At 38.3% G+C, this 25,171-nt stretch overlaps 1 protein-coding gene across 2 annotated transcripts in view; it reads left to right on the forward strand.

Annotated features, from left to right (window-relative positions):
• Positions 1-24,224, forward strand: part of DNAJC10 (DnaJ heat shock protein family (Hsp40) member C10) — a 67,597-nt gene extending 43,373 nt beyond the window's left edge. Inside the window, exons 21-23 of one of the 2 annotated variants that reach the window (XM_003823529.6) lie at positions 2,843-2,962; positions 15,483-15,587; positions 17,293-24,224. In XM_003823529.6, the coding sequence (XP_003823577.3) occupies positions 2,843-2,962; positions 15,483-15,587; positions 17,293-17,304 (237 nt within the window). In that variant the 3' untranslated portion in view covers positions 17,305-24,224. Of the gene's footprint in view, positions 1-2,842; positions 7,633-15,482; positions 15,588-17,292 lie in introns of those variants that run through there. The other variant, XM_063595232.1, reaches the window with a different exon arrangement.
• The last annotated feature ends 947 nt before the right edge of the window (positions 24,225-25,171 follow it).

Consider the following 25,171-nt stretch of genomic DNA (forward strand, 5'->3'; position numbering starts at 1 on the left):
TCTAAAATATTTCCCTCTCTGACTTACTAAGTTTCTTAATATGCATACATTGACTTCAGGTGTCTGATATGAGCTCTATCTCTATTGTCCACCTCACACCTTAGATTCCAGTGTAGTGTAACAGTACTCCAGGTTCTCTGAACATGTGTCCTTATTTACATGCCGCTCCCTCTCTCTAAAATGCTCTGTCCTGTCCTTGGTCATCTGTATTTTTTCTGCTCTTACTGCAAAACTCAGCTCTGATGGCACTGCTCTATTCTCTGCCCTTCTCAGTTAATCAGTGTCACCTGGATATGTTATCAAGTGTACCGATACAGTGCATATTAATTCTTTATTTATTATTACTTGAAAGATATTTAATTTGACCAGAAATAAAAGGAGCTGGATACCAATGGAAATAATTAGTTGTAGCAATTTTGGGTTTTGTTCGGTTGGTTGGTTTTGTTTATTTTTCGGTATAGCATTGTCCATCTTCCTTTGTAAATGGCTGTCTCTTCCTGAGGGCAAAGTCCATGTTTTATTTATTTTTATATCCTCAGGGCCCAACTCAGTAAATGCTTATATAAAATTAAACTGAATACATACCCTCAATGCAGTCTGGGCTTTTGGTGTTTCTTTCTGTCATAACAGTCTTATTAGTGACCTAATCCAGATTGATAGCTTTCTTGCCTCCGTAACTCAAGGAACTCTTGCCACTAGTGTTGGTATAAAACACTCAACTGGAATGAGAAAGTCAGCTCCAGTTCCACCAGTTCACACTAAAGCTTAGCATCCCAGGCCATGGGAATTTTTTAGCAGAGGGATTTTAAAGGTCTTACTAGCTATAAAAGATTATTTTTGTTATTAGCTGGTGCATCAGATAAGAGGTTTATTCTTTCCATTCTAATCTTCTTATGCTTCCTTCTGTAATAATGCTGCTTTACTCCATTTCTCATGTACTATAAAAACTTTAGTTATAAACTTTGTAATGCAACTCTATATTGTATCTAGTAGAAAATTATTAAACATGAAAAAGACCATTCATTCAACAAATTTTAAGTACCAAATGAAAAGCCATTATGCTAAGTAGTAGGGCCACGTAACTCCACATGAAAGAAAAGGAAGATGAAAAGAAAGAAATTCCATGTCTTTAAGGAGATTTTAATCTAGTGGAAAGAGAAAATGGAAATAAATATAAGTAATACAAGATAATTGCTACAGTAAAATTAGAATGAAGCTGGAACAGGGGTAGAAGGGTGTCAGTGATGCCAGAGAAGGATGTTTAGAGCACCAGAAACAGTATGGTGCCATCTTATAAGTAATTGGAAATACAAGTAAGCAAATATACAAACATTTTGTAAATGACATAGACACTTACGAAATTAACATTTCTACATTTTTCTTACTTTCGGTATGCAAGTGTGTGTGTCTGCCTACATGCTTGTGCCCTAACACAAGTTAGTCTGCATTTTAGTAAACCCCTGCCTTGGGGACGAAACTAGAGGCAGCAAAGATATTTTAATTGTCCTGAAGTGAGAGGTGATAACTTTAATCAGGATTAGGGCATTGGTGATAGAAAGAAGGGGACAAATACAAAAGACAGATAAGAATAAATAGGATTGAATGTGATAGATGAAGGATAGAGAGGAGTCTGGATGAGCCTAATTTCTGGCTTGAACTGAATGAATAGAACGAGGAAAAGTGGGTTCAGGGGACATGCTGTGTTTGGGTGCTTATGCGGCATTCACCCAAAGCAGGCCAATGTGTGGTTAGATATGAAATCGAAGAGAATGATTGGGGTACATCAGCATATAGATATGTAAAACTACCTTGGGCACCTGTTCACAGTGAAAAGATTGTTGATCAAAGATGGAACTCTGATTGGATATTATAACTTGAGGGGCAGATAAAGGAGATCCTCATGCTGGAAAAAGGAAGAACAGTCAGAGGGGTAAGAAAGCCAAGAGAGAGTAGTGATAAATGCTAAAAAAGAAATAAGAAAGGAGTGGTCAGCCTCACACAGTCCTTCTGAGATTGTTAAGCAGATTACTTCCACCAGTATTGAGCCAGGAGTTGAGGTGGAAGTCACCATTGCAGATGCTTAAGTCAACTATTTTAATAAATTGATTACCAATTGTTTTAAAAAAAAAAGAAAGAAAGGAGTGGTCAGCAGTAAACATCAGTTGCGCAATAAGAAGACCAAAAAGTGCCCAGTTTGGTCAAGCGGTCACTGGTGAACTTACAGCAGTTTCAGCGGAGGGAGCAGTAAGCACAGAAGACAGACTAAAATGTTGCCAAATAAGCAGACAGTGGGAATCAGTGAAACAGTAGACTGCTGCTCAGGAAAAAAAAAAAAAGAGAGCGTGAGAAGCACGATGACAGAGGAACCATAATCCAGGAAGGAATCCTTTCATGATTATATACATCTGCACTGGAGAATATGTGTTCTGACAGGGAGGAACTGGAGAATACAGGTGGAGTAAGTCAGCCTTCACAAGACAAAGAGTGCCCAAAGAGTCCTACCACAGCACACCCCCAGAGAAAGGAGAAAAAGATAGAAACAGAAACATGTTTATGGTATGATGTGCCAGTAGTAGGTGGCAGGAAGAAGTTGAGACATTGCAGGATAAAGCTGCTCAGTTTTCTTGATGAGGCAAAGGAGGGTTTATTTGCTGTTGGAGAGGTGGTGCTAGGTGAATAGGGGCTTAAAGGGATAACATGGAAATAATCTTGTTTGAGTAGGAAGAATTAAAGTTTTTTAAATAAATTCTTAGATTCAAAATGTTTTATATCCTGTTGCTTTGTTGTTGCCAAAATAGTTTATGCCAAACAGAAAATGGCAAACTGTATTTTTCTTTTTCAGATGATTAAAGGAAAAGTGAAAGCTGGAAAAGTAGACTGTCAGGCTTATGCTCAGACATGCCAGAAAGCTGGGATCAGGGCCTATCCAACTGTTAAATTTTATTTCTACGAAAGAGCAAAGGTATGTCCAGACTTTCCTCTGTTCCTTCCCTTAGTAGGCCAAGCTCAAAAGATGTGTTTCAGTCTGAGTAATGTTTTTTTCTGTTTTCTGATCCTTGTCATTTTTTTATATTATTACATATTACTGATAACAAGTTTTTAGAATTTACGTGTATACCAAGCGATCTTAAAAGGTTTTTTGTCTCGTGGTTGATACAGACTCAATTGCCTTAACATTTTTATACTAATGAATAGGAAAACTACTAGAAAGAGACAAAAAAAGTATTATTCGTGATTATCTTTGAGTGCTGGAATTCAAGGTAATTTTCTACTTTCTGTGAAAGGTTATGGTGACTGTTGAGGTCGCTAAGAATACTCTATAATACACACTGCTGCTTGGAATAATATTTCCTTACTATATTTCTATTCAGTATACTTTTTACTGAATAAGTTTCAAAGTAATGAGCTTTCCTTTGTGGGGAGGAAAGAACAATGATAAACTAAAGTATTTGCCATGTACTCATGTTTTCTGGTAAAACATTAAAAATAGATAATTTCAAATATTTTTATACTTTTTGTCCAGAGCTTATAGCTTGCAGTGAATGCCAAGAATGAGTTCTCAGACAATTCCAGCTGAATGGGGGCAAGATAGCTCTTCTAAGAGAGTCCACCCCAGCATTCATCCGCACAGTATTTATTGAAAGGGCTTGTTAAACCACAAACATCCACTAGATGGCTTGAGGTCCGGTCGTGAGACACCTGTGGCCTTGTAAAAGCACTCAAACTGCATTCTCAGGAGGCTGTTTTTAGCGTTCCTTATCACACCACACACTCCACTCCCTGTCCTGTTTTCGGGGTCAAGGAGTTTCATTCTCATGCACAAATAACATACACACAGTGCCTCAGTATTTTTCCATGCCCCGACCTCAAATGCCACGTACATAAGGTTGAATATATTGCCATGCTCCCCCGATGTCTCCCCCTTCTTTAATTCTTAGCACATGCCGGTCATCCAATGCAAGGTAAACTTCTGTTGTTCTTCCTTGGTCATAGATACGTTGGGTGGCAGCACAGAGCCGTCTGCAAATGCCTAGCAAACAGATAAAAAAAAAGAATAAGTACAACGGCCATCACCTAAATGCATATGTTTAACCCAGACAACCAAGTGTTGGGGTTTAACCAATGAAAACCTTCCTGTAATTGCTGAAGGGTACTTGTTTGTAGTTGCTGTGACTATTCTTCAAGTTGTTCAATTTACACTCAAGAGTGGAAATTTGAGAAGACAAATAATCGTGATAAGCCCCTTGCAGATGTGCTTTCACTCTCTCCCAAGCATATTGGGAGCTATTATATGGCAGAGGTGTGACACAGAATTATATTGCCAATCACAATGTAAATTTTGACGGGTAATGAATGCCTGCTGCTGATCCCCTAGCCATTCAAAAGCAGCTTCAAGGGTCTCTAGGTGAGACAAAATAGTTTTATCAATATTTACCTATTCCTGAAATTCATGGGTTACATTATATACCATGTGGCTTATCATTGAGGCTGTGTGAATAGATTCTGTCAGAGAAGCAGTTGCAGTAGCGGCAGTTGCTAATATAATAATAGCTGAGACTAAAAAGGCAACTGAAGTGGCCAGAAATCTTATTTTTCAAGTATGAGACAATGCTTTTCTAAATAGGTGCAGGGTGGAATCCTCTTCCTAGCTCCAAGTTAAATTTACAGGCAGCCACCATTCTGCACGCCATTTTAAGATCATGACACAGGTTATATTTAATTGTATAACGTTTTGATGAGAGAAGCATGTGGCATACCAACTACTGGAAGAGACTTTAATACTATAAAAGGATTGATTCTGCTCTATGTTAGGAACACCTTGCCGAAACAAAAGTATATAAGGGTGCATAGTACAAATCAAGACTGTGTCGGTAACATTATTACACAGAGAGAGGGTATAGTTGCCACCGCTAGTAATATACTCACCATGGGAAAGAACCCATTCAAAAAAAGGAAGTCGTAATCTCCAAATCTGGGTATGAGCAGGGCTTAAAGCTTGTTTCCCTTTTACTTGTAATATTGGTCCTAAAAGCCCATACTCTGACCAGATGATAGAACTATTGGAGGGACTCCTAAATCCAATAGTCTGATCTGCAGACATAAGATTACCATGGGGACCCTAATCAAGTAAGGTGTCATTATCAAACAGAGGCTCTTGATGCAGCGCAGGCTGTTTGCGTGGCAACCGCTGGATGGCCTCACACTTATATCGCCAGTCCGTACTCAGACAGTATATAGGAAGATCAGGCACTTGTGTAGCTTCATTAGAGACCTCAGTAAGATTAGTGCTAACAGCAGACATAAAGGTCAAGTTTGCAAACCTAGTATCCCTTTGGGGCTGGTAATAAGGATACTCCTGAAGAATGAGAGTAACACACTTATCATGTGCTATTATGGAAAAAAAAGGGGGATTACTAGACAATAAAATGAAGTAGTAATTAAGTTTAATCCATCCCAAATTTTCAGTTAAGGGGTAAGACAGGGGCATCTATCAACCTCCTGTCCAAAAAGTATCATTAGATGACAAAGGCAGGTCAGCATCCCACCATGTAATAACATTAAAAACGGGGATTTAAAACATGACTCCAATAAACATGTTCTTGAGCTGATCCCACTTGGCAAAGGACAAGAATTGCCAGCCACCCCAACATCCATGTTTGTCTTACTTTCTCAGAAGTTTCCCCATTTACCACCAGATACATAAGAAACCGATTCTCTGCGGTTGCGAGGGCTTCCACAGCTGCAAGCCAAATAGATGCCTGTTGATCCAATTTCTTTAGCTGTCCCCAGGTAGTGTTAGCTGCCTTCCAAGTCATCACCTTCATTGTTGTGGTCGATTCTCTAACAACAGGTCTTGTTCTCGAAAAGAGAGCCCCATATTCCCCCTTTTTTGTTTAAGATATACATTAAGAGTTTGATGAGCTTGTTTAACAATGGCTTGACTAGTTGAGGTATAAGGAATACTAGTTTTGTGTTGTATGTGCTAAAGTTGCAATGCATATGCAAATCGAGCACTAAGCTAGCAAGGTCTATTATCAGTTTTTATAGTTCGTGGAAGGTTTAAAGTTATAATGGATTCAAATAAATGACCAATTGCATCTTTAGTTTTTTTTTCTAGTCTGGGGGTAGCATGTATTAGGCCTGTATAAGTGTCCACGGTAACGTGGAGAAATTTAAAACGTTTCAAGGGTGGATACTGAGTAACATCAGTTTGCCAAATAGCATTAGGCACCAGACCTTGTAGGCTGGCACCAAGCCTTAAGGAAAAAGGGGAAAGAGAATGCTGTTGGCAATCAGGACAAGTTTTAATAATCATGCGAGCTTGAGCAAGTGTCAAATGAAACTGTTGTTTAAGAATCCAGGCATTCTGATGAAAAAAATCATGATCAGCTGGACTCGCAAAAAAGCAGGAGAATCTGCAGACCACATCTACGGTCATACTAGAGCATCAGCTTGAGCATTCTTTTCTGATAAGGGACCAGGTAGCTTAGAATGAGAGCGAATATGTATGATGTAAAGAGGGTGATGACGGGACCGAGGAGCTCTTGTGCTGGAAGAAACAAAGCTAGTAGGGGTTCATTAGTAATGCCCTTCACATGTGCAAGATTTAAATGAGTAATACTATACACCATGTAAGCAGAATCACTAACTATATTTATGTCTTGTTGAGGAAAAGTTGGTTGCATGCTGCCTTCTAGGTTTTATCTCAGATAGCTCTGGCTTTCTTGCTACCCACAGAGGCCTGGGGCAGGAGAGTTGGTAAGATGCAACTAACTTTTCCTTATACTCCAGGGAAGCAGAAAAAAGACACGACCAGAAAGGCTGATGCTGGAAATAGGAAATGAGAACTTGCATATTAGGAAGACTATCATAATCAGCCACTTTCCTTCCCTCCTGTAGGCACCCCTCCAGCCGGGAAGTTTGTTGAGGAGGCGCAGCCACCTAATCATACAAATATTCGCTGACCGGGGGTATAATCTAAGAACTGTCCCTTGGGCAGCCTCTAATCTCCTTAAGGGGGATGGGAGGTGCTGTTGGCTGAACGGGGCCAACAGATGCAGGTCCCTTTAAGGTTGGAGGAAAGAAAGGCAATGGCTTTTCTATAGGGGGAGGAAAAGGCTCCAGTCTGTCCTTATCCTCACTAGAAAAAATATACTCCTTATGCCCTACAGAAGGGAATGAAGTAGAGAGAGGAGCACCCCCGTGCTGTTCTGGTTCCTGTTTTTCCTCACTAGAAAAAAATCTCTTCCTTATTCCCCATAGAAGGGAATGAAGCGTAGAGAGGAATCTCTCCCTTTAAATCTTCCAAATTCCTTTCAGGTGGAGATAATGGGCGATCTGGCGGGTAAAGAGGATACCACGCAGAGCGTACCAGCGCCCAGGTGGCCAAAATAGTAACGTTAGTAAAATGACCTTGCTCATTTCCTCTTTTCAGGCAGTGACCTACCTGCTTCCATAACCCTAAATCTAAGGTTCCGTGATCAGGAAACCAAGGGCATTTCTGGCAAATTAAAAGCATAAGCTTGTGTAGAGCTCCAGGCTCTACAGTGCACTGGATAGCCTTAAGTAGCTGTTGCACTGTTTTAAAAAATACTTTCTGTTCTTTGGTCATTTCCTGACCCATGATAACCCAACCCCTGGTATTTTATGCGTGGGTCCCATCCTCCTGATGGGAGTCAGGACTGTCCCTTACTGGGATTCCCCGAAAATTGATTAGCTCTCCTCCTTCACACATAACTTCAAGGTGATCACGTCGAGGGCACCACTTGCAGAGCTTATAGCTTGCAGTGAATGCCAAGAATGAGTTCTCAGACAACTCCAGCTGAGCAGGGCCGGTGGGGGGGTGGGGGACAGCTCTTCTAAGAGAGTCCACCCCAGCATCATCCATCCACCAAGTATTTATTGAAAGGGCTTGTTAAACCACAGATATCCACTAGATGGCTTTTTTGAGGTCTGGTCATGAGACACCTGTGGCCTTGTAAAAATGCTCAAACTGCGTTCTCAGGAGGCTGTTTTCAGCATTCCTTATCACACTACACACTACACTCCGTGTCCTGTTTTTAGGGTCAAGGAGTTATATTCTCATGCACAAATAACATACACACAGTGCCTCAGTATTTTTCCATGCCCCAACCTCAAATGCCATGTACATAAGTATGAATATGTTGCCGTGCGCTCCCCACATTTTGAGGGAGAATTAGGTTAAGATGTGATGTTATTTATTGGTGGTTACATTTTGTGATGAATAGGGCTAAATTAAGAAATTGGATGATGAATTTCAGAAATCTAGAATTGCCACACATCTAGATTTTTCAGTGAAGGTTTTTGATTTGTCAAGAATCTGTCTCTGTCTTAAGAACAATCTAGAGCAAGCAGAACTTGATGGAGGTGAGAGGCAGCTTATACCAGAGCCTGAGTCTTCATTTCTTTGAATCAACAGCTCTATTTCTCAGTTTTCAGAATAGCTGAGAGATGGGTGACATAAATAGGGATCTTCTTCGGACAATATCAGAGAAGTGTCAATTTAATGAGCAGTTACAAGAGTTAACCATACCATAGACAGAGCTGTTTGAAAAGATGTTGCCATGTGTCCAGAGGAGTCCAGGGGACAAAGTTAAGAACCAAACATCCCTGTCCAAATTGAAAGACAAGGGTAGCATTCAGCCATTGAGGCCAGACGGGAAGGCCAAAGCAGAATAGTGGTTGGAGTAAAGAGAAACACAAACCAGGTGGGCAGTTACACACAAAACAAAATCCTAGCACATAGTTGGGGATTAGAGTTCACACCAAGATTAAGACAACAGGTGGCCCCAGATCCAAATAAGCAGGTCAGGATATGTTGACCTGTTCCTTCCCCTGCTTTTCAGCCACCTTCCTGCTGTGCCCAGATGAAAACTAGGAGATACATGTTGCTTTCCATTACTGTTGTTGGTCATGGTTGGGCAGTGCTAATGATTGTATTAGAGTGGAATGAGTTCGGTCCTCTGGGAACATGTTTTTGTTTGTTTTAATTATACTTTAAGTTCTAGTGTACATGTGCACAATGTGCAGGTTTGATACATAGGTATACATGTGTCGTGTTGGTTTGCTGCACCCATCAACTCATCATTTACATTAGGTATTTCTCCTAATGCTATCCCTCCCCCAGCCCTGAACTCCCCAACAGGCCCCAGTATGTGATGTTCCCCCCACTGTGTCCAAGTGATCTCATTGTTCAATTCCCACCTGTGAGTGAGAACATGAGGTGTTTGGTTTTCTGTCCTTGTGATAGTTTGCTGAGAATGATGGTTTCCAGCTACATTCATGTCCCTGCAAAGGACATGAACGCATCCTTTTTTATGGCTGCATAGTATTCCATGGTGTATATGTGCCACATTTTCTTAATCCAGTCTATCATTGATGTACTTTGGGGTGGTTCCAGGTCTTTGCTATTGTGAATAGTGCTGCAGTAAACATATGTGTGCATGTGTCTTTATAGTAGCATGATTTATAATCCTTTGGGTCTATACCCAGTAGTGGGATTGCTGGGTAAAATGGTAATTCTAATTCTAGATCCTTGAGGAATCGCCACACTGTCTTACACAATGGTTGAACTAATTAACACTCCCACCAACAGTGTAAAAGTGTTCCTGTTTCTCCACATCCTCTCCAACATCTGTTGTTTCCTGACTTTTTAATGATCGCCATTCTAACTGGTGTGAGATGGTATCTCATTGTGGTTTTGATTTGCATTTCTCTGATGACCAGTGATGATGAGCATTTTTTCATGCGTCTGTTGGCTGCATAAATGTCTTCTTTTGAGAAGTGTCTGTTCATATCCTTTGCCCACTTTTTGATGGTTTTTTTTTTTATTGTAAATTTGTTTGAGTTCTTTGTAGATTCTGGATATTAGCCCTTTGTCAGATGGGTAGATTGCCAACATTTTCTCCCATTCTGTAGGTTGCCTTCCACTCTGATGATAGTTTCTTTTGCTGTGCAGAAGCTCTTTAGTTTAATTAGATCCCATTTGTCAATTTTGGCTTTTGTTGCCATTGCTTTTGGTGTTTTAGTCATGAAGTCCTTGCCCATGCCTATGTCCTGAATGGTATTGCCTAGGTTTTCTTCTAGGGTTTTTATGGTTTTAGATCTTATGTTTAGGTCTTTAATCCATCTTGAATTAATTTTTGTATAAGGTGTAAGGAAGGGATCCAGTTTCACCTTTCTACATATGGCTAGCCAGTTTTCTCAGCACCATTTATTAAATAGCGTATCCCCATTGCTTGTTTTTGTCAGGTTTGTCAAAGATCAGATGGTTGTAGATGTGTGGTGTTATTTCTGAGGGCTCTGTTCTGTTCCATTGGTCTATATATCTGTTTTGGTACCAGTACCATGCTGTTTTGGTTACTGTAGCCTTGTAGTATAGTTTGAAGAAAGGTACCGTGATGCCTCCACCTTTGTTCTTTTTGCTTAGGATTGTCTTGGCAATATGGGCCCTTTTTTGGTTCCATATGAAATTTAAAGTAGTTTTTTTCAATTCTGTAAGGAAAGTCATTGGTAGCTTGATGGGGATGGAATTGAATCTATAAATTACTTTGGGCAGTATGGCCATTTTCACACTATTGATTCTTCCTATCCATTAGCATGGAATATTCTTCCATTTGTTTGTGTCCTCTTTTATTTCCTTGAGTAGTGGTTTGTAGTTCTCCTTGAAGAGGTCCTTCACATCCCTTGTAAGTTGGATTCCTGGGTATTTTATTCTCTTTGTAGCAATTGTAAATGGGAGTTCACTCATGATTTGGCTCTCTGTTGATGGTGTATAGGAATGCTTGTGATTTTTGCACATTGATTTTGTATCCTGAGACTTTGCTGAAGTTGCTTATCAGCTTAAGGAGATTTTGGGCTGAGATGATGGGGTTTTCTAAATAAACAATCATGTCATCTGCATACAGGGACAATTTGACTTCCTCATTTCCTAATTGAATACCCTTTATTTCTTTCTCTTGCCTAATTGCCCTGGCCAGAACTTCCAGTACTATGTTGAATAGGAGTGGTGAGAGAGGGCATCCTTGTCTTGTGCTGGTTTTCAAAGGGAATGCTTCCAGTCTTTGCCCATTCAGTATAATATTGGCTGTGGGTTTGTCATGAATAGCTATTATTATTTTGAGATACATTCCATCAGTACCTAGTTTATTGAGTTTTTAGCATGAAGAGCTGTTGAATTTTGTCAAAGGCCTTTTCTGCATCTATTGAGATAATCATGTAGTTTTTGTCTTTGGTTCTGTTTATGTGAAGGATTACATTTATTGATTTGCGTATGTTGAACCAGCCTTGCATCCCAGGGATGAAGCTGACTTGATCTTGGTGGATAAGCTTTTTGATGTGCTGCTGGATTCAGTTTGCCAGTATTTTATTGAGGATTTTCACATCAATATTGAGGATTTTCACATCAATGTTCATCAGGGATATTGGTCTAAAATTCCCTTTTTTTGTTGTGTCTCTGCCAGGCTTTGGTATCAGGATGATGTTGGCCTCATAAAATGAGTTAGGGAGGATTCCCTCTGTTTCTATTGATTGGAATAGTTTCAGAAGGAATGGTACCAGCTCCTCTTTGTAGCTCTGGTAGAATTCAGCTGTGAATCCTTCTGGTCTTGGACTTTTTTTGGTTGATAGGCTATTAATTATTGCCTCAATTTCAGAGCCTGCTATTGGTCTATTCAGAAATTCATCTTCTTCCTGGTTTAGTCTTGGGAGGGTGTTTGTGTCCAAGAATTTATCCATTTCTTCTAGCGTTTCTAGTTTATTTGTGTAGAGGTGTTTATAGTATTCTCTGATGGTAGTTTGTATTTCTGTGGGATTGGTGGTGATATCCCCTTTATCATTTTTTATTGCGTCCATTTGATTCTTCTCTCTTTTCTTATTAGTCTTGTTAGCAGACTATCAATTTTGTTGATCTTTTCAAAAAACCAGCTCCTAGATTCATTGATTTTTTGAAGGGTTTTTTGTGTCTCTGTTTCAGTTCTGCTCTGATCTTAGTTATTTCTTGTCTTCTGCTAGCTTTTGAATTTGTTTGCTCTTGCTTCTCTAGTTCTTTTAATTGTGATGTTAGGGTGTCGATTTTAGATCTTTCCTCATTTCTCCTGTGGGCATTTAGTGCTATAAATTTCCCTCTAAACACTGCTTTAGCTGTGTCCCAGAGATTCTGGTATGTTGTGTCTTTGTTCCCATTGGTTTCAAAGAACATCTTTATTTCTGCCTTCATTTCGTTATTTACCCAGTAGTCATTCAGGAGTAGGTTGTTCAGTTTCCACATAGTTGTGTGGTTTTGAGTGAGTTTCTTAATCCTGAGTTCTAATTTGATTGCACTGTGGTCTGAGAGACAATTTGTTGTGATTTCTGTTGTTTTACATTTGCTGAGGAGTGTTTTGCTTCCAAATATGTTGTCAATTTTAGAATAAGTGCAGTGTAGTTCTGAGAAGAATGTATATTCTGTTGATTTGGGGTGGAGAGTTCTGTAGATGTCTGTTAGGTCTGCTTTTTGCAGAGCTGAGTGCAAGTCCCGGATATCCTTCTTAACCTTGTGTCTCATTGATCTAATATTAACAGTGTGGTGTTAAAGTCCCCCATTATTATTGTGTGGGAGTCTAAGTGTCTTTGTAGGTTTCTAAGGACTTGCTTAATGAATCTGGGTGCTCCTGTATTGGGTCCATTTATATTTAGGATCGTTAGCTCTTCTTGTGGAATTGATCTCTTTACCATTATGTAATAGCCTTCTTTGTCTCTTTGATCTTTGTTGGTTTAAAATCTGTTTTATCAGAGACTAGGATTGCAACCCATGGTTTTTTTTGTTTTGTTTTGTTTTGTTTTGGTTTCCATTTGCTTGGTAGATCTTCCTCCATCCCTTTATTTTGAGCCTGTGTGCATCTTTGCACATGAGATGGGTCTCCTGAATACAGCACACTGATGGGTCTTGACTCTTTATCAAGTTTGCCAGCCTGTGTCTTTTAATTGGGGCATTTAACCCATTTACATTTAAGGTTAATATTGTTATGTGTGAATTTGATCCTGTCATTATGATGTTAGCTGGTTATTTTGCCTGTTAATTGATGTAGTTTCTTCATAGCATCAATGGTCTTTACGATTTGGCATGTTTTTGCAATAGCTGGTACCGGTTGTTTCTTCCTAAGTTTAGTGCTTCCTTCAGGAGCTCTTGTAAGGCAGGCCTGGTGGTGACAAAATCAGCATTTGCTTGTCTGTAAAGGATTTTATTTCTCCTTCACGTATGCAGCTTAGTTTGGCTGGATATGAAATTCTGGGTTTAAAATTCTTTTAAGAATGTTGAATATTGGCCCCCACTATCTTCTGGCTTGTAGAGTTTCTGCCGAGAGATCCGCTGTTAGTCTGATGGGCTTCCCTTTGAGGGTAACTCGACCTTTCTCTCTGGCTGCCCTTAACATTTTTTCCTTCATATCAACCTTGGTGGATCTGACAATTATGTGTCTTGGGGTTGCTTGTCTTGAGGAGTATCTTTGTGGTGTTCTCTGTATTTCCTGAATTTGAATGTTGGCCTGCCTTGATAGGTTGAGGAAGTCCTGGATAATATCCTGAAGAGTGTTTTCCAACTTGGTTCCATTCTCCTCATCACTTTCAAGTGCACCAATCAAACATAGATTTGGTCTTTCCACAGAGTCCCATATTTCTTGGAGGTTTTGTTCATTTCTTTTTACTCTTTTTTTCTCTAACCTTGTCTTCTCGCTTTATTTCATTAATTTGATCTTCCATCACTGATACCCTTTCTTCCACTTGATCAAATTGGCTATTGAAGCTTGTGCATGTGTCACCAAGTTCTTGTGTCATGGTTTTCAGCTCCATCAGGTCCTTTAAGGTCTTCTCTACACTGTTTATTCTAGTTAGCCATTCGTCTAATCTTTTTTCAAGGTTTTTAGCTTCCTCGCGACGTGTTCAAACATCCTTCTTTAGCTCAGAGAAGTTTGTTATTACCGACCTTCTGAAGTCTACTTCTGTCAACTCATCAGAGTCATTCTCCGTCCAGCTTTGTTCCATTGCTGGCAAGGAGCTGCAATCCTTTGGAGGAGAAGAGGCGCTCTGATTTTTAGAATTTTTAGCTTTTCTGCTCTGGTTTCTCCCCATCTTTGTGGTTTTATCTATCTTTGGTCTTTGATGTTGGTGACCTACAGATGGGGTTTTGGTGTAGATGACCTTTTTGTTGATGCTGATGCTATTCCTTTGTTTGTTTGTTTTCCTTCTGACAGGTCCCTCAGCTGCAGGTCTGTTGGAGTTTGCTGGAGGTCCACTCCAGACCCTGTTTGCCTGGGTATCACCAGCAGAGGCTGCAGAACAGCAAATATTGCAGAACAGCAAATATTGCTGCCTGATGCTTCCTCTGGAAGCTTTGTCCCAGAAGGGCAGCCGCCTATATGAGGTGTCTGTCGGCCCCTACTGGAAGGTGTCTCCCAGTCGGGCTACATGGGGATCAGGGACTCACTTGAAGAGGCAGTCTGTCCCTTCTCAGAGCTCAGACGCCATGCTGGGAGAACCACCACTGTCTTCAGAGCTGTCAGACGGGAACGTTTAAGTCTGCAGAAGTTGTCTGCTGCCTTTTGTTCAGCTATGCCCTGCCAACAGAGGTGGAGTCTAGAGGCCGAAGGCCTTGTTGAGCTCTGGTGGGCTCCACCCAGTTTGAGCTTCCCTGTCCACCTTGTTTACCTTCTCAAGCCTCCACAATGGCAGACACCCCTCCCCCAGCCAGGCTACCACCTTGCAGTTCAATCTTAGACTGCTGCACTAGCAGTGAGCAAGGCTCCATGGGTGTGGGACCCTCTGAGCCAGGCCCGGGAGAGAATCTCCTTGTCTGCCGATTGCTAAGACCTTGGGAAAAGTGCAGTATTTGGGCGAGAGTGTCCCATTTTTTCAGGTAGTCTGTCACGGTTTCCCTTGGCTAGGAAAGGGAAGTCACCTAACCCTTTGCACTTCCTGGGTGAGGCAACACCCCCTCAATCCCCGCCCTGGCTTCTTCTCGCCCTCTGTGGGCTGCACCCACTGTCCAGCCAGTCCCAATGAGAAGAACCAGGTACCTCAGTTGGAAGTGCAGAAATCACCTGTCTTCTGCGTTGATCACACTAGGAGCTGCAGACCGGAGCTGTTCCTACTCAGCCATCTTGGAATGCCCTCTCAAACTTTATCCAGGAACATCTGTTCTTGCACAGTTTCGATGTTTTGAGGCTTTTGGAGTCAGTGATGCTTTTTTTTTTTTTTAACAAAGAATTGTTTCATGTTTCCGTGACACTATTATTAGTATTTATTTTAGGTGCATTATGGGTTAACTGCTTTTGCAGCATTATTTCCTTGAAGAGAATAAATTTGAATTTCAAACACTTCAAGTTTTGGAACAAAAGAACTTGAAAGCATATTTAATCAAGTTTCTTAGGTGGAAATGTTATGTTTTTATTAAATACTTAAAAGATAACAAGTGTTTTTAATTTTAGAGAAATTTTCAAGAAGAGCAGATAAATACCAGAGATGCAAAAGCAATCGCTGCCTTAATAAGTGAAAAATTGGAAACTCTCCAAAATCAAGGCAAGAGGAATAAGGTATGGACTAAGCCTAGAGTTGACTTTGGCAAAAGTTGGCAAAAGTTAGCAAAATTTATTTTTCCTATACATTACATGCATCCAGAGACAACAAAATGAGGCATCAAAAAATAGTAAGATAGCTGAAAATTCTACTTTGGGAAATAGGACAATCAAAATGTAGCCTAGACACTGAAATGCTTTTAAAAATTTGGACAAGTAAAACCACTTAACAAAAAATAGTGACTGTGGTCCATGCAAAAACATGTATACAAATATTTATTGCAGTATCATTCATAATAGCAAAAAAAATGAAACAAAATGTCTGTCAACTGACAGATAAATGAAATGTGGTGTATCCATTGAATAGAATATTTTCAGCCATAAAAGGAATTAAGTACTGACCTATGCTACAACATGGATAAACTCTGGAAAATGTTTAGTGAATGAAGCCAGTCACAAAGGCCAAATATTATATAATACTATTGATGTTAAATATCTAGAATAATCCATAGAGACAGAACGTAGGTTAATGGTTGCCTGGGGCTGAAGTGGAGTGGGATAGAAAAGAGCAAAAATGGGGTAACTGCTAATGGATAGTAAGGAGTTTATTTTGGGAATATGGAAAAATGTTTTAAAATTAGATTGTAATGACAGTTGGACAACTCTGAATATACCAAAACCACTAAACTCCTTTAAATGTGGGAATTTTATGGTATGTGAAATATATCTCAACAAAGCCATTAAAAAAAAAATAGTGACTGTGGCCATAAATTATTTAAATTTTGTTCAAATGTAAATAAAGCATTGAATTGTTAGGAATAAATATACTGGAGCCTCATAACACGTTTTGAATAGCAAATTTTCTTTTGTTCTTGGTGTAATCAGAACGTATTGAAACCCATATTTGTGTTGGCCCCTCTTCGAATCTTTAATCTGTCAAGAAGCAGCACAACCTTTTTCCTGTTACTCTTCAGAAGGCAGTTCAGTTTTACCTTTTTCAAATCGGTGTTACTGTAGATCATACTTAAAAACAGAACAGAGTCTATGAATGTTGTAGTGCTTTTAAAATGGAATTTAATACAATCACATGAGTTATCTCGGATTCTTTCCCTATGAGGCGAAAGGAGGACAAAATAGCTCAGCCTCTGGAAAGGGCTAGAGAAGACTGGCTTTATAGCACCATATTAGACAGTAGGTTCTACTGTAATCCAGTTCAAACTGCAGACCCCAATAGACAAAGCCTTACAACCTACCTCAAGAATATTTTTTACAAATCTGAAAGGTAGGAAAGAGTTATGAGTCTGTATTTTCTTGGTTCCACTGAACAAACATGTTTTTCTAGTGTTTCGCTATATTAGTTTTCTCAAGATATTTTATTTTGAAAGGTATAACTTTTATCTCATTAAATATTTGAAATTTAAAAATTGTCATAATCTAGAATATCATACCTGAAATTAAGTTAAAGAGAATACCCAATATGCTTGAAATTATGTAAACCTATATAGTTAGTAATATCTGCTGTGGGCAGGTAAGAACTAGGAGATATTCTTTTCTTTTTTATTGTTATATTTTGGCAAAGTATATTTCATGTCATGATCCATTAAATGAGAATATTGAGTATTTCTGAAAAAGTAAAATGTTGGTTTGTGGTATTTCACCTTATTTTTAACATTACCAACTCATACTTTCTCCTTTCTCTATCGCCTTTACATTATTATTATAGGATGAACTTTGATAATGTTGAAGATGAAGAAAAAGTTTAAAAGAAATTCTGACAGATGACATCAGAAGACACCTATTTAGAATGTTACATTTATGATGGGAATGAATGAACATTATCTTAGACTTGCAGTTGTACTGCCAGAATTATCTACAGCACTGGTGTAAAAGAAGGGTCTGCAAACTTTTTCTGTAAAGGGCCGGTTTATAAATATTTTAGACTTTGCAGGCTATATGGTTCACACATGAGAACAAGAATAGAGTCATCATGTATTCTTTGTTATTTGCTTTTAACAACCTTTAAAAAATATTAAAACGATTCTTAGCTCAGAGCCATACAAAAGTAGGCCGGATTCAGTCCATGGACCATAGATTGCTGTCCCCCTCTATGGACTTATGATGTTTCAGGTGGCTGGCTTGAACATGAGTCTGCTGTGCTATTATCTACATAAATGTCTAAGTTGTATAAAGTCCACTTTCCCTTCATGTTTTTTGGCTGGCCTGAAAAGAGGTAACTTAGTTTTTGGTCACTTGTTCTCCTAAAAATGCTATCCCTGACCATATATTTATATTTCGTTTTAAAAACACCCATGATGTGGCACAGTAAGCAAACCCTGTTATGCTATATTATTATGAAGAGATTCTTCATTGTTTTCTTTCCTTCTCAAAGGTTGAAAAAATGCTTTTAATTTTTCACAGCCGAGAAACAGTGCAGCAGTATATGTGCACACAGTAAGTACACAAATTTGAGCAACAGTAAGTGCACAAATTCTGTAGTTTGCTGTATCATCCAGGAAAACCTGAGGGAAAAAAATTATAGCAATTAACTGGGCATTGTAGAGTATCCTAAATATGTTATCAAGTATTTAGAGTTCTATGTTTTAAAGATATATGTGTTCATGTATTTTCTGAAATTGCTTTCATAGACATTTTCCCACTGATAGTTGATTTTTGAGGCATCTAATATTTACATATTTGCCTTCTGAACTTTGTTTTGACCTGTATCCTTTATTTACATTGGGTTTTTCTTTCATAGTTTTGGTTTTTCACTCCTGTCCAGTCTATTTATTATTCAAATAGGAAAAATTACTTTACAGGTTGTTTTACTGTAGCTCATAATGATACTGTAGTTATTCCAGTTAAGAGTTTACTGTCAGAGGGCTGCCTTTTTCAGATAAATATTGACATAATAACTGAAGTTATTTTTATAAGAAAATCAAGTATATAAATCTAGGAAAGGGATCTTTTAGTTTCTGTGTTGTTTAGACTCAAAGAATCACAAATTTGTCAGTAACATGTAGTTGTTTAGTTATAATTCGGAGTGTACAGACTGGTAAAAATTCCAATCAGTCAAAAGAGGTCAATGAATTAAAAGGTTTGCAATTTTTTTCAAAAACCTGTTAGAATATGCTTTATTGTGTTTTGAAGAGTTTTCCTTTTTTTCTTTTCAATATCACTTTATCCTGCTCACCAGTATTTCCTCATAAAGGTTATTATAGCCATAATTAATGTTAAAATAGACTTTGTTCTTCATATTCTCCCATCTTTTTCTCTACTATATACTCAACTCTGTCTGGATTCTGCTGTATGCCTGTGGGCATATATGGAACAGTCACCACTTGTCACACTTAACACCAGCTTTTTGAATTATGATCAGTAATGGCAAGAGCCTTTCATTCTCGAATGTTTAAAGCCTAGGAGTTCTACAAAATTGGCTTCTTTCTACAAGAATCCCAAAATGGAATGCCTAAAGAAGTCTTACTTGGGTAAATACTTACTAAAATATACTGGTTATGTGCATATCACCACACTGGACACTGAGGAGTGTACAAAAGGAATCCAAGACATGGTCCCCATCTTCCAACTGTCTGTAATTCACTGTTTTGTCACTGAGCTCATAAGGTACTTACATTACTACCTATAAATGTTTCCTACACTTGTTAGTTGTTGAGAAACATTTTAGGCAGTAAATAAAATAGTAAATATTATGTGTCCTATAATTTGACCTAAGCTGTGTGCCTTTGGAATCAGCTCTAAGCCAGGGCCCCCTGGGAGTCATGTTAAGAAACATGTATCATAAAGTGACATACATCAAGGTTATCTTATATAGTCATAACAGTATTATTGGGTCTTTCAAAAACAGCTGGCAGATTGAGCTTTTAATGGCTATATTGATACAGTAGATAGAGCACCTCTAAGGAGTACCAGGTATAATGTGCCATTTCTCTCAGCAACACCATTTTTGTGTGCAGCTGACCCTCTAACATGGTATCAATTCCAGCTGACCAAAGCACATTCTATCAATCAGGCAGCCAGCCTTGGAAATTAGGTCCATTTAAAGTATGTGGCTTACAGCCAGGTATGGTGGTGTGCGCCTATTGTCCCATCTACTTGAGAGGCTGAGGCAGGAGGGATTGCTTGGGCTCAGGATTTTGAATGCAGCCTGGGCAACATAGCAAGACCCCATCTCTAATAATTAAATTATGTTTTGGGCATTAATGATGTTTGTCTATTCTAATTTCTCAAATTTTATTTAGGTCTTTCATAGCTTTTTTATTTAAAGGTATATGATTAAGATAAAGGAAAAGTAAAATGAAATGTTTATGTAATTTTATATTCTCAAAATTTTCTTTAAATTTGCTCTGTTTTCTGACAGTGCTGAAAGTGGGAATTTTTTTAGAAGTACGGTTATCAAAAAAAACACATTTCCTATGGGACACACATTTCAAAGATGTTTAGTACGATAAAATTTTTAGTAAAAGGGTAGCACTTTTAAGTCATTTGAATAGAATCTTTGTGTAATATGTAGTCTAGTGTTAGTCCTTAAATCTGCCAACAAAACCAGATAGATGTCTTAAAGTAGGCACATTTATTCCATTGTGACTGTTAAGAAATAATAAAAGATTAAATTAACAAAATGCATTTTAAATTTTTATACCTATAGAATAAAAATTGATAATGAAGATGAAAAGTAAATAACCTTTCTGATAATATTCTACTTTACACATATACTGAAAACTTACTTACATATACCCAAATTCTTCTAGTGAAGAAGAAGTTTGTAATATGGTTTGAGTGAGTATTTGTCCCCTCCAAATCTCATGTTGAGATATGATCCCCAGTGTTGGATATGGGGCCTGGTGGGAGATGTTTGGGTGATGGGGGCTGATCCCTCATAAATGGCTTTGTGCCTTCCCCAGTGGTAATGAGTTCCTGCTGTGTTTGTTCCTGCAAGAGCTGGTTGTTAAAAGGAACTTGGCACCACCACCTCCTCTCTTTTTCGCTCCTTCTCTGTGTGACATGCCTTCTTCCCCCGTGCCTTCTGCCATGAGTAAAAGCTCCCTGAGACCTCACCAGAAGCTGAGCAGATGCTGGTGCCATGTTTTTACAGCCTGCAGAACTGCAAGTCAAATAAACATTTTCTTTATAAGGTAACCAGTCCCAGGTATTCCTTCATTGCAATGCAAAACAGACTAATACAGTTTCTTTTCAGTAAGAATTACAAAATTTAGGCCAATGACCAAGCTGAGTATAAATTACTAATCATACATAAAAATGTGTTTCACTGGCTTGAGTCATTTTTCTGTTTAACACTGAATTTACACTTAGATTCTTGTACTGTCACTGAGTCCCTTTGTAAACAGCTAGGTATATTTTGTGAATGGAAACTAGCCAAAAATACAGCCAAAGTCTCAACGCCAAACTGGTCTACATCAGTATGGACTCCAGAAATGCATCTTTCAACCACTTGATTGCATTAAGTAGTCATTTGAGTGCATCACCTAGTGGCCTGTGGTCCTGAAAGTTAGTAATCATCCCCAAAAAGGTCTGTGTTAATTACTTATGGACAATCTTCATTAAGCAACTGCTATTTTTTTTTTAATACTTCAAGTTCTGCAATACATGTGCAGAACGTGCAGGTTTGTTACATAGGTATACATGTGCCATGGTGGTTTGCTGCACCCATCAACCTGTCATCTACATTAGGTATTTCTTCTAATGTTGTCCTTCCCCTTGCCCCCTACCCCGCCGACAGGCCCCAGTGTTGATGTTCCCCTCCCTGTGTCCATATGTTCTCATTGTTCAACTCCCACTTATGAGTGACAACATGTAGTGTTTGGTTTTCTGTTCCTGTTAGTTTGCTGAGAATAATGGTTTCCGGCTTCATCCCTGTCCCTGCAAAGGACATGAACGCATCCTTTTTTATGGCTGCATAGTATTCCATGGTGTGTTTGTGCCCGTTTCTTTATCCAGTCTAACATTGATGGGCATTTGGGTTGGTTCCAAGTCTTTCCTATTGTGAATAGTGCTCCAATAAACATACGTGTGCATGTGTCTTTATAGTAAAATTATTTATAATCCTTTAGGTATATACCCAGTAACGGGATTGCTGGGTCAAATGGTATTTCTATTTCTAGATCCTTGGGGAATCGCCACACTGTCTTCCACAATGGTTGAACAAATTTACACTCCCACTAACAGTGTAAAAGCATTCCTATTTCTCCACATCCTCTCCAGCATCTGTTGTTTCCTCACTTTTTAATGATCGCCATTCTAACTGATGTGACATGGTATCTCATTGTGTTTTTGATTTGCATTTCTCTAATGACCACTGATGATGAGCTTTTTTTCATATCTTTGCTGGCCACCTAAATGTCTTCTTTTGAGAAGTGTCTGTTCATATCCTTTGCCCACTTTTAATGGGATTTTTTTCTTGCAAATTTAAGTTCCTTGTAGATTCTGAATATTAGCCCTTTGTCAGATGGATAGATTGCAAAAATTTTCTCCCATTCTTTAGGTTGCCTGTTCACTCTGATCATAGTTTCTTTTGCCATGCAGAAGCTCTTTAATTAGATCCCATTTATCTGTTTTGGCTTTTGTTGCCATTGCTTTTGGTGTTTTAGTCATGAAGTCTTTGCCCATGCCTATGTCCTGCATGGTGTTGCCTAGGTTTTCTTCTAGTTTTTTTATGGTTTCAGATCTTACATTTAAGTCTTTAATCTATCAACTTAATTTTTATATAAGGTGTAAGGAAGGGGTCCCAGTTTCAGTTTTCTACATGTGGCTAGGCGGTTTTCCCAACATCATTTATTAAATAGGGAATCCTTTCCCCATTGCTTGTTTTTGTCAGGTTTGTCAAAGATCAGATGGTTGTAGATGCGTGGCGTTATTTCTGAGGGCTCTGTTCTGTTCCATTGGTCTATAGCTCTGTTTTGGTACCAGTACCATGCTGTTTTGGTTACTGAGCCTTGTAGTATAGTTTGTTCTTTTTGCTTAGGATTGCCTTGGCTATATGGGCTCTTTTTTTTGGTTCCATATGAAATTTAAAGTAGTTTTTTTCCAATTCTGTGAAGAAAGTCCTTGATAGCTTGATGGGGATGGCATTGAATCTATAAATTACTTTGGGCAGTATGACTATTTCACGATATTAATTCTTCCTATCCATGAGCATGGAATGCTTTTTCCATTTGTTTCTGTCCTCTCTCATTTCCTTGAGCAGTGGTTTGTAGTTCTTGAAGAGGTCCTTCACATCCCTTGTAAGTTGTATTCCTAGGTATTTAATTCTCTTTGTAGCAATTGTGAATGGGAGTTCACTCACGATTTGGCTCTCTGTTTGTCAATTATTGGAGTATAGGAATGCTTGTGATTTTTGCACATTAATTTTGTATCCTGAGACTTTGCTGAAGTTGCTTATCAGCTTAAGGAGTTTTTGGGCTGAGATGATGGGGTTTTCTAAATATATAATTATGTCATCTGCAAACAGAGATAATTTGACTTCCTCTCTTCCTGTTTGAATACCGTTTCTTTCTCTTGCCTGATTGTCCTGGCCAGAACTTCCAGTACATAGGAGTGGTGAGAGAGGGCATCCTTGTCTTGTGCCGGTTTTCAAAGGGAATGCTTGCAGCTTTTGCCCATTCAGTATGATATTGACTGTGGTTTTGTCATAAATAACTCATATTATTTTGAGATATGTTCCATCAATATCTAGTTTTTTGAGTGTTTTTAGCATGAAAGGGTGTTGAATTTTATCGAAGGCCTTTTCTGCATCTATTGAGATATTCATGTTTTTGTCATAACTGCTATTTCAAATGTTTGGAGGAAGTAAAATGTCTTTAAAAGAATAAGTGTTGATTTTTGGAAAATATGAAATTGAAAACTTAGAAAACTTGAATTCTAAGTGGCTATTTATATTACCAAGTGGTAAAACATTAGCTAACTAAAACATGGCTCTGAAGCCAGTTAACTAGCAACAAGTCCCACCTATACATTGAAATATCTTTCTCAGGTCATTAGATAAAGTATATGGCGTTAAGGCAAAAAATACATACACACACACAAAAAATATTTCAGCAGCCACTGCCAACTGAAAGTAATAAAATGAAACAATTTGTTGGCTTTAATGTATTTAGGAAAAATCATTTATTTACAAAACATCTTCTCTTTCTTATCATGAAAATTATGAAGGTAAGGTAAAGTCTGTACCATTTTTCCTCTATTTTTGAGAAATCTTAGATTTATCTTTACCAATCTGTAACCCAGCTTTCTTGTTTTATATTTTAAATATACTTTCTATTTTGTGACAGGAGTGAAAAAATGTTTAATGATTTTAAACATGTTTATATATATTTTTCAGACTTGGAACAGCAGTATCTCATGTTTTACTATAAAAACTTGGGTATATTACTTGAAGATCAACTATATTGTTATTTTTAGTATGTTAGCAATTCACCTGTCAATAATCACCAAAGAACTCAAGAATGAATAACATGATCTATCAAAAGGCCTATAATCTCAATCATCATGTTAAGACTTTGGAAAGTTAATTTGTATTAATTAACTAATGTAAATTAATCCTATCAAGTTAATTTGTAATAAATTCAAGATGCAAAAAGAAAACCTATTTCACTACCGAAATTAAATAAACTTTAAAATTCATTTTGTTGTCTGGGTGCAGTGGCTCACGCACATAATCCCAGCACTTTGGGAGGCCAAGTGGAAGGATCACTTAAGGCCAGGAGTTCAAGACCAGCCTAGCCAACATAGTGAAACCCCCATCTCTACTAAAAATACAAAAACTAGCTGGGCATGGAGGTGTGTGCCTGTAATCATCTACCCTGGAGGCTGAGACAGGAGAATTGCATGAACCCGGAGGCGAAGGTTGCAGTGAGCAGAGATCACACCACTGCCCTCCAGCCTGGGTGACGGAGTAAGACCCTGTCTAAAAAAAAAAACAAAAAAAAAACAACAAAAAAAATCATTTTGTTGGTATTTTATATAAACTTAAGAAACCTCCCCACACAAACACACACACAGCCATATTGTCATCTCTGAAGATAGATAGCAGCCACATGTGTCTTATTCCCTGCAGTGTTGGCAGAACCTAGCACATTGTTGACCCGTAGAAGCACAGTGTGTATTTCAATTGACAAACAAACAGCCAGAAGTATTATACTGTTGACTGTGTTTAAAATTAATTTGCCAGAGTTCTACTGTGATAAGAATTTCTGACTAGAAATTATAAATTCATTGTTTTATGCCTTAAAAATTATAAATAATGGTAAGTTTAATTTGCAGCCCTTATAGCTTAGAGGCATTGTAGTTGATATTATAGTAACCCTTTTTAGATGTTAGTAACTTTTATTGTAAAATTTAAGGTAGCTCTACCTATTAAAGTAGCACCTATTCTTTTGAAAGGAACTTTCTCAAAGGATTTTTAGGGCTTCATAATTTCTTGTTGCTCTGTGTAAGTCCCTCTGATAGGCTTCCCTGAAGGATTTTAAGCAGAAATAACATCAGGTACCAGTAGATGGCAGTGAAAAATAAGCAGACACATTTCATTATTCTGATAAAATGCCATTTCTACCTCAGTACTGGACAAGAAT

This window comes from Pan paniscus, chromosome 13 (assembly GCF_029289425.2).
Source record: "Pan paniscus chromosome 13, NHGRI_mPanPan1-v2.0_pri, whole genome shotgun sequence".
NCBI classification, from domain to species: domain Eukaryota; kingdom Metazoa; phylum Chordata; class Mammalia; order Primates; family Hominidae; genus Pan; species Pan paniscus.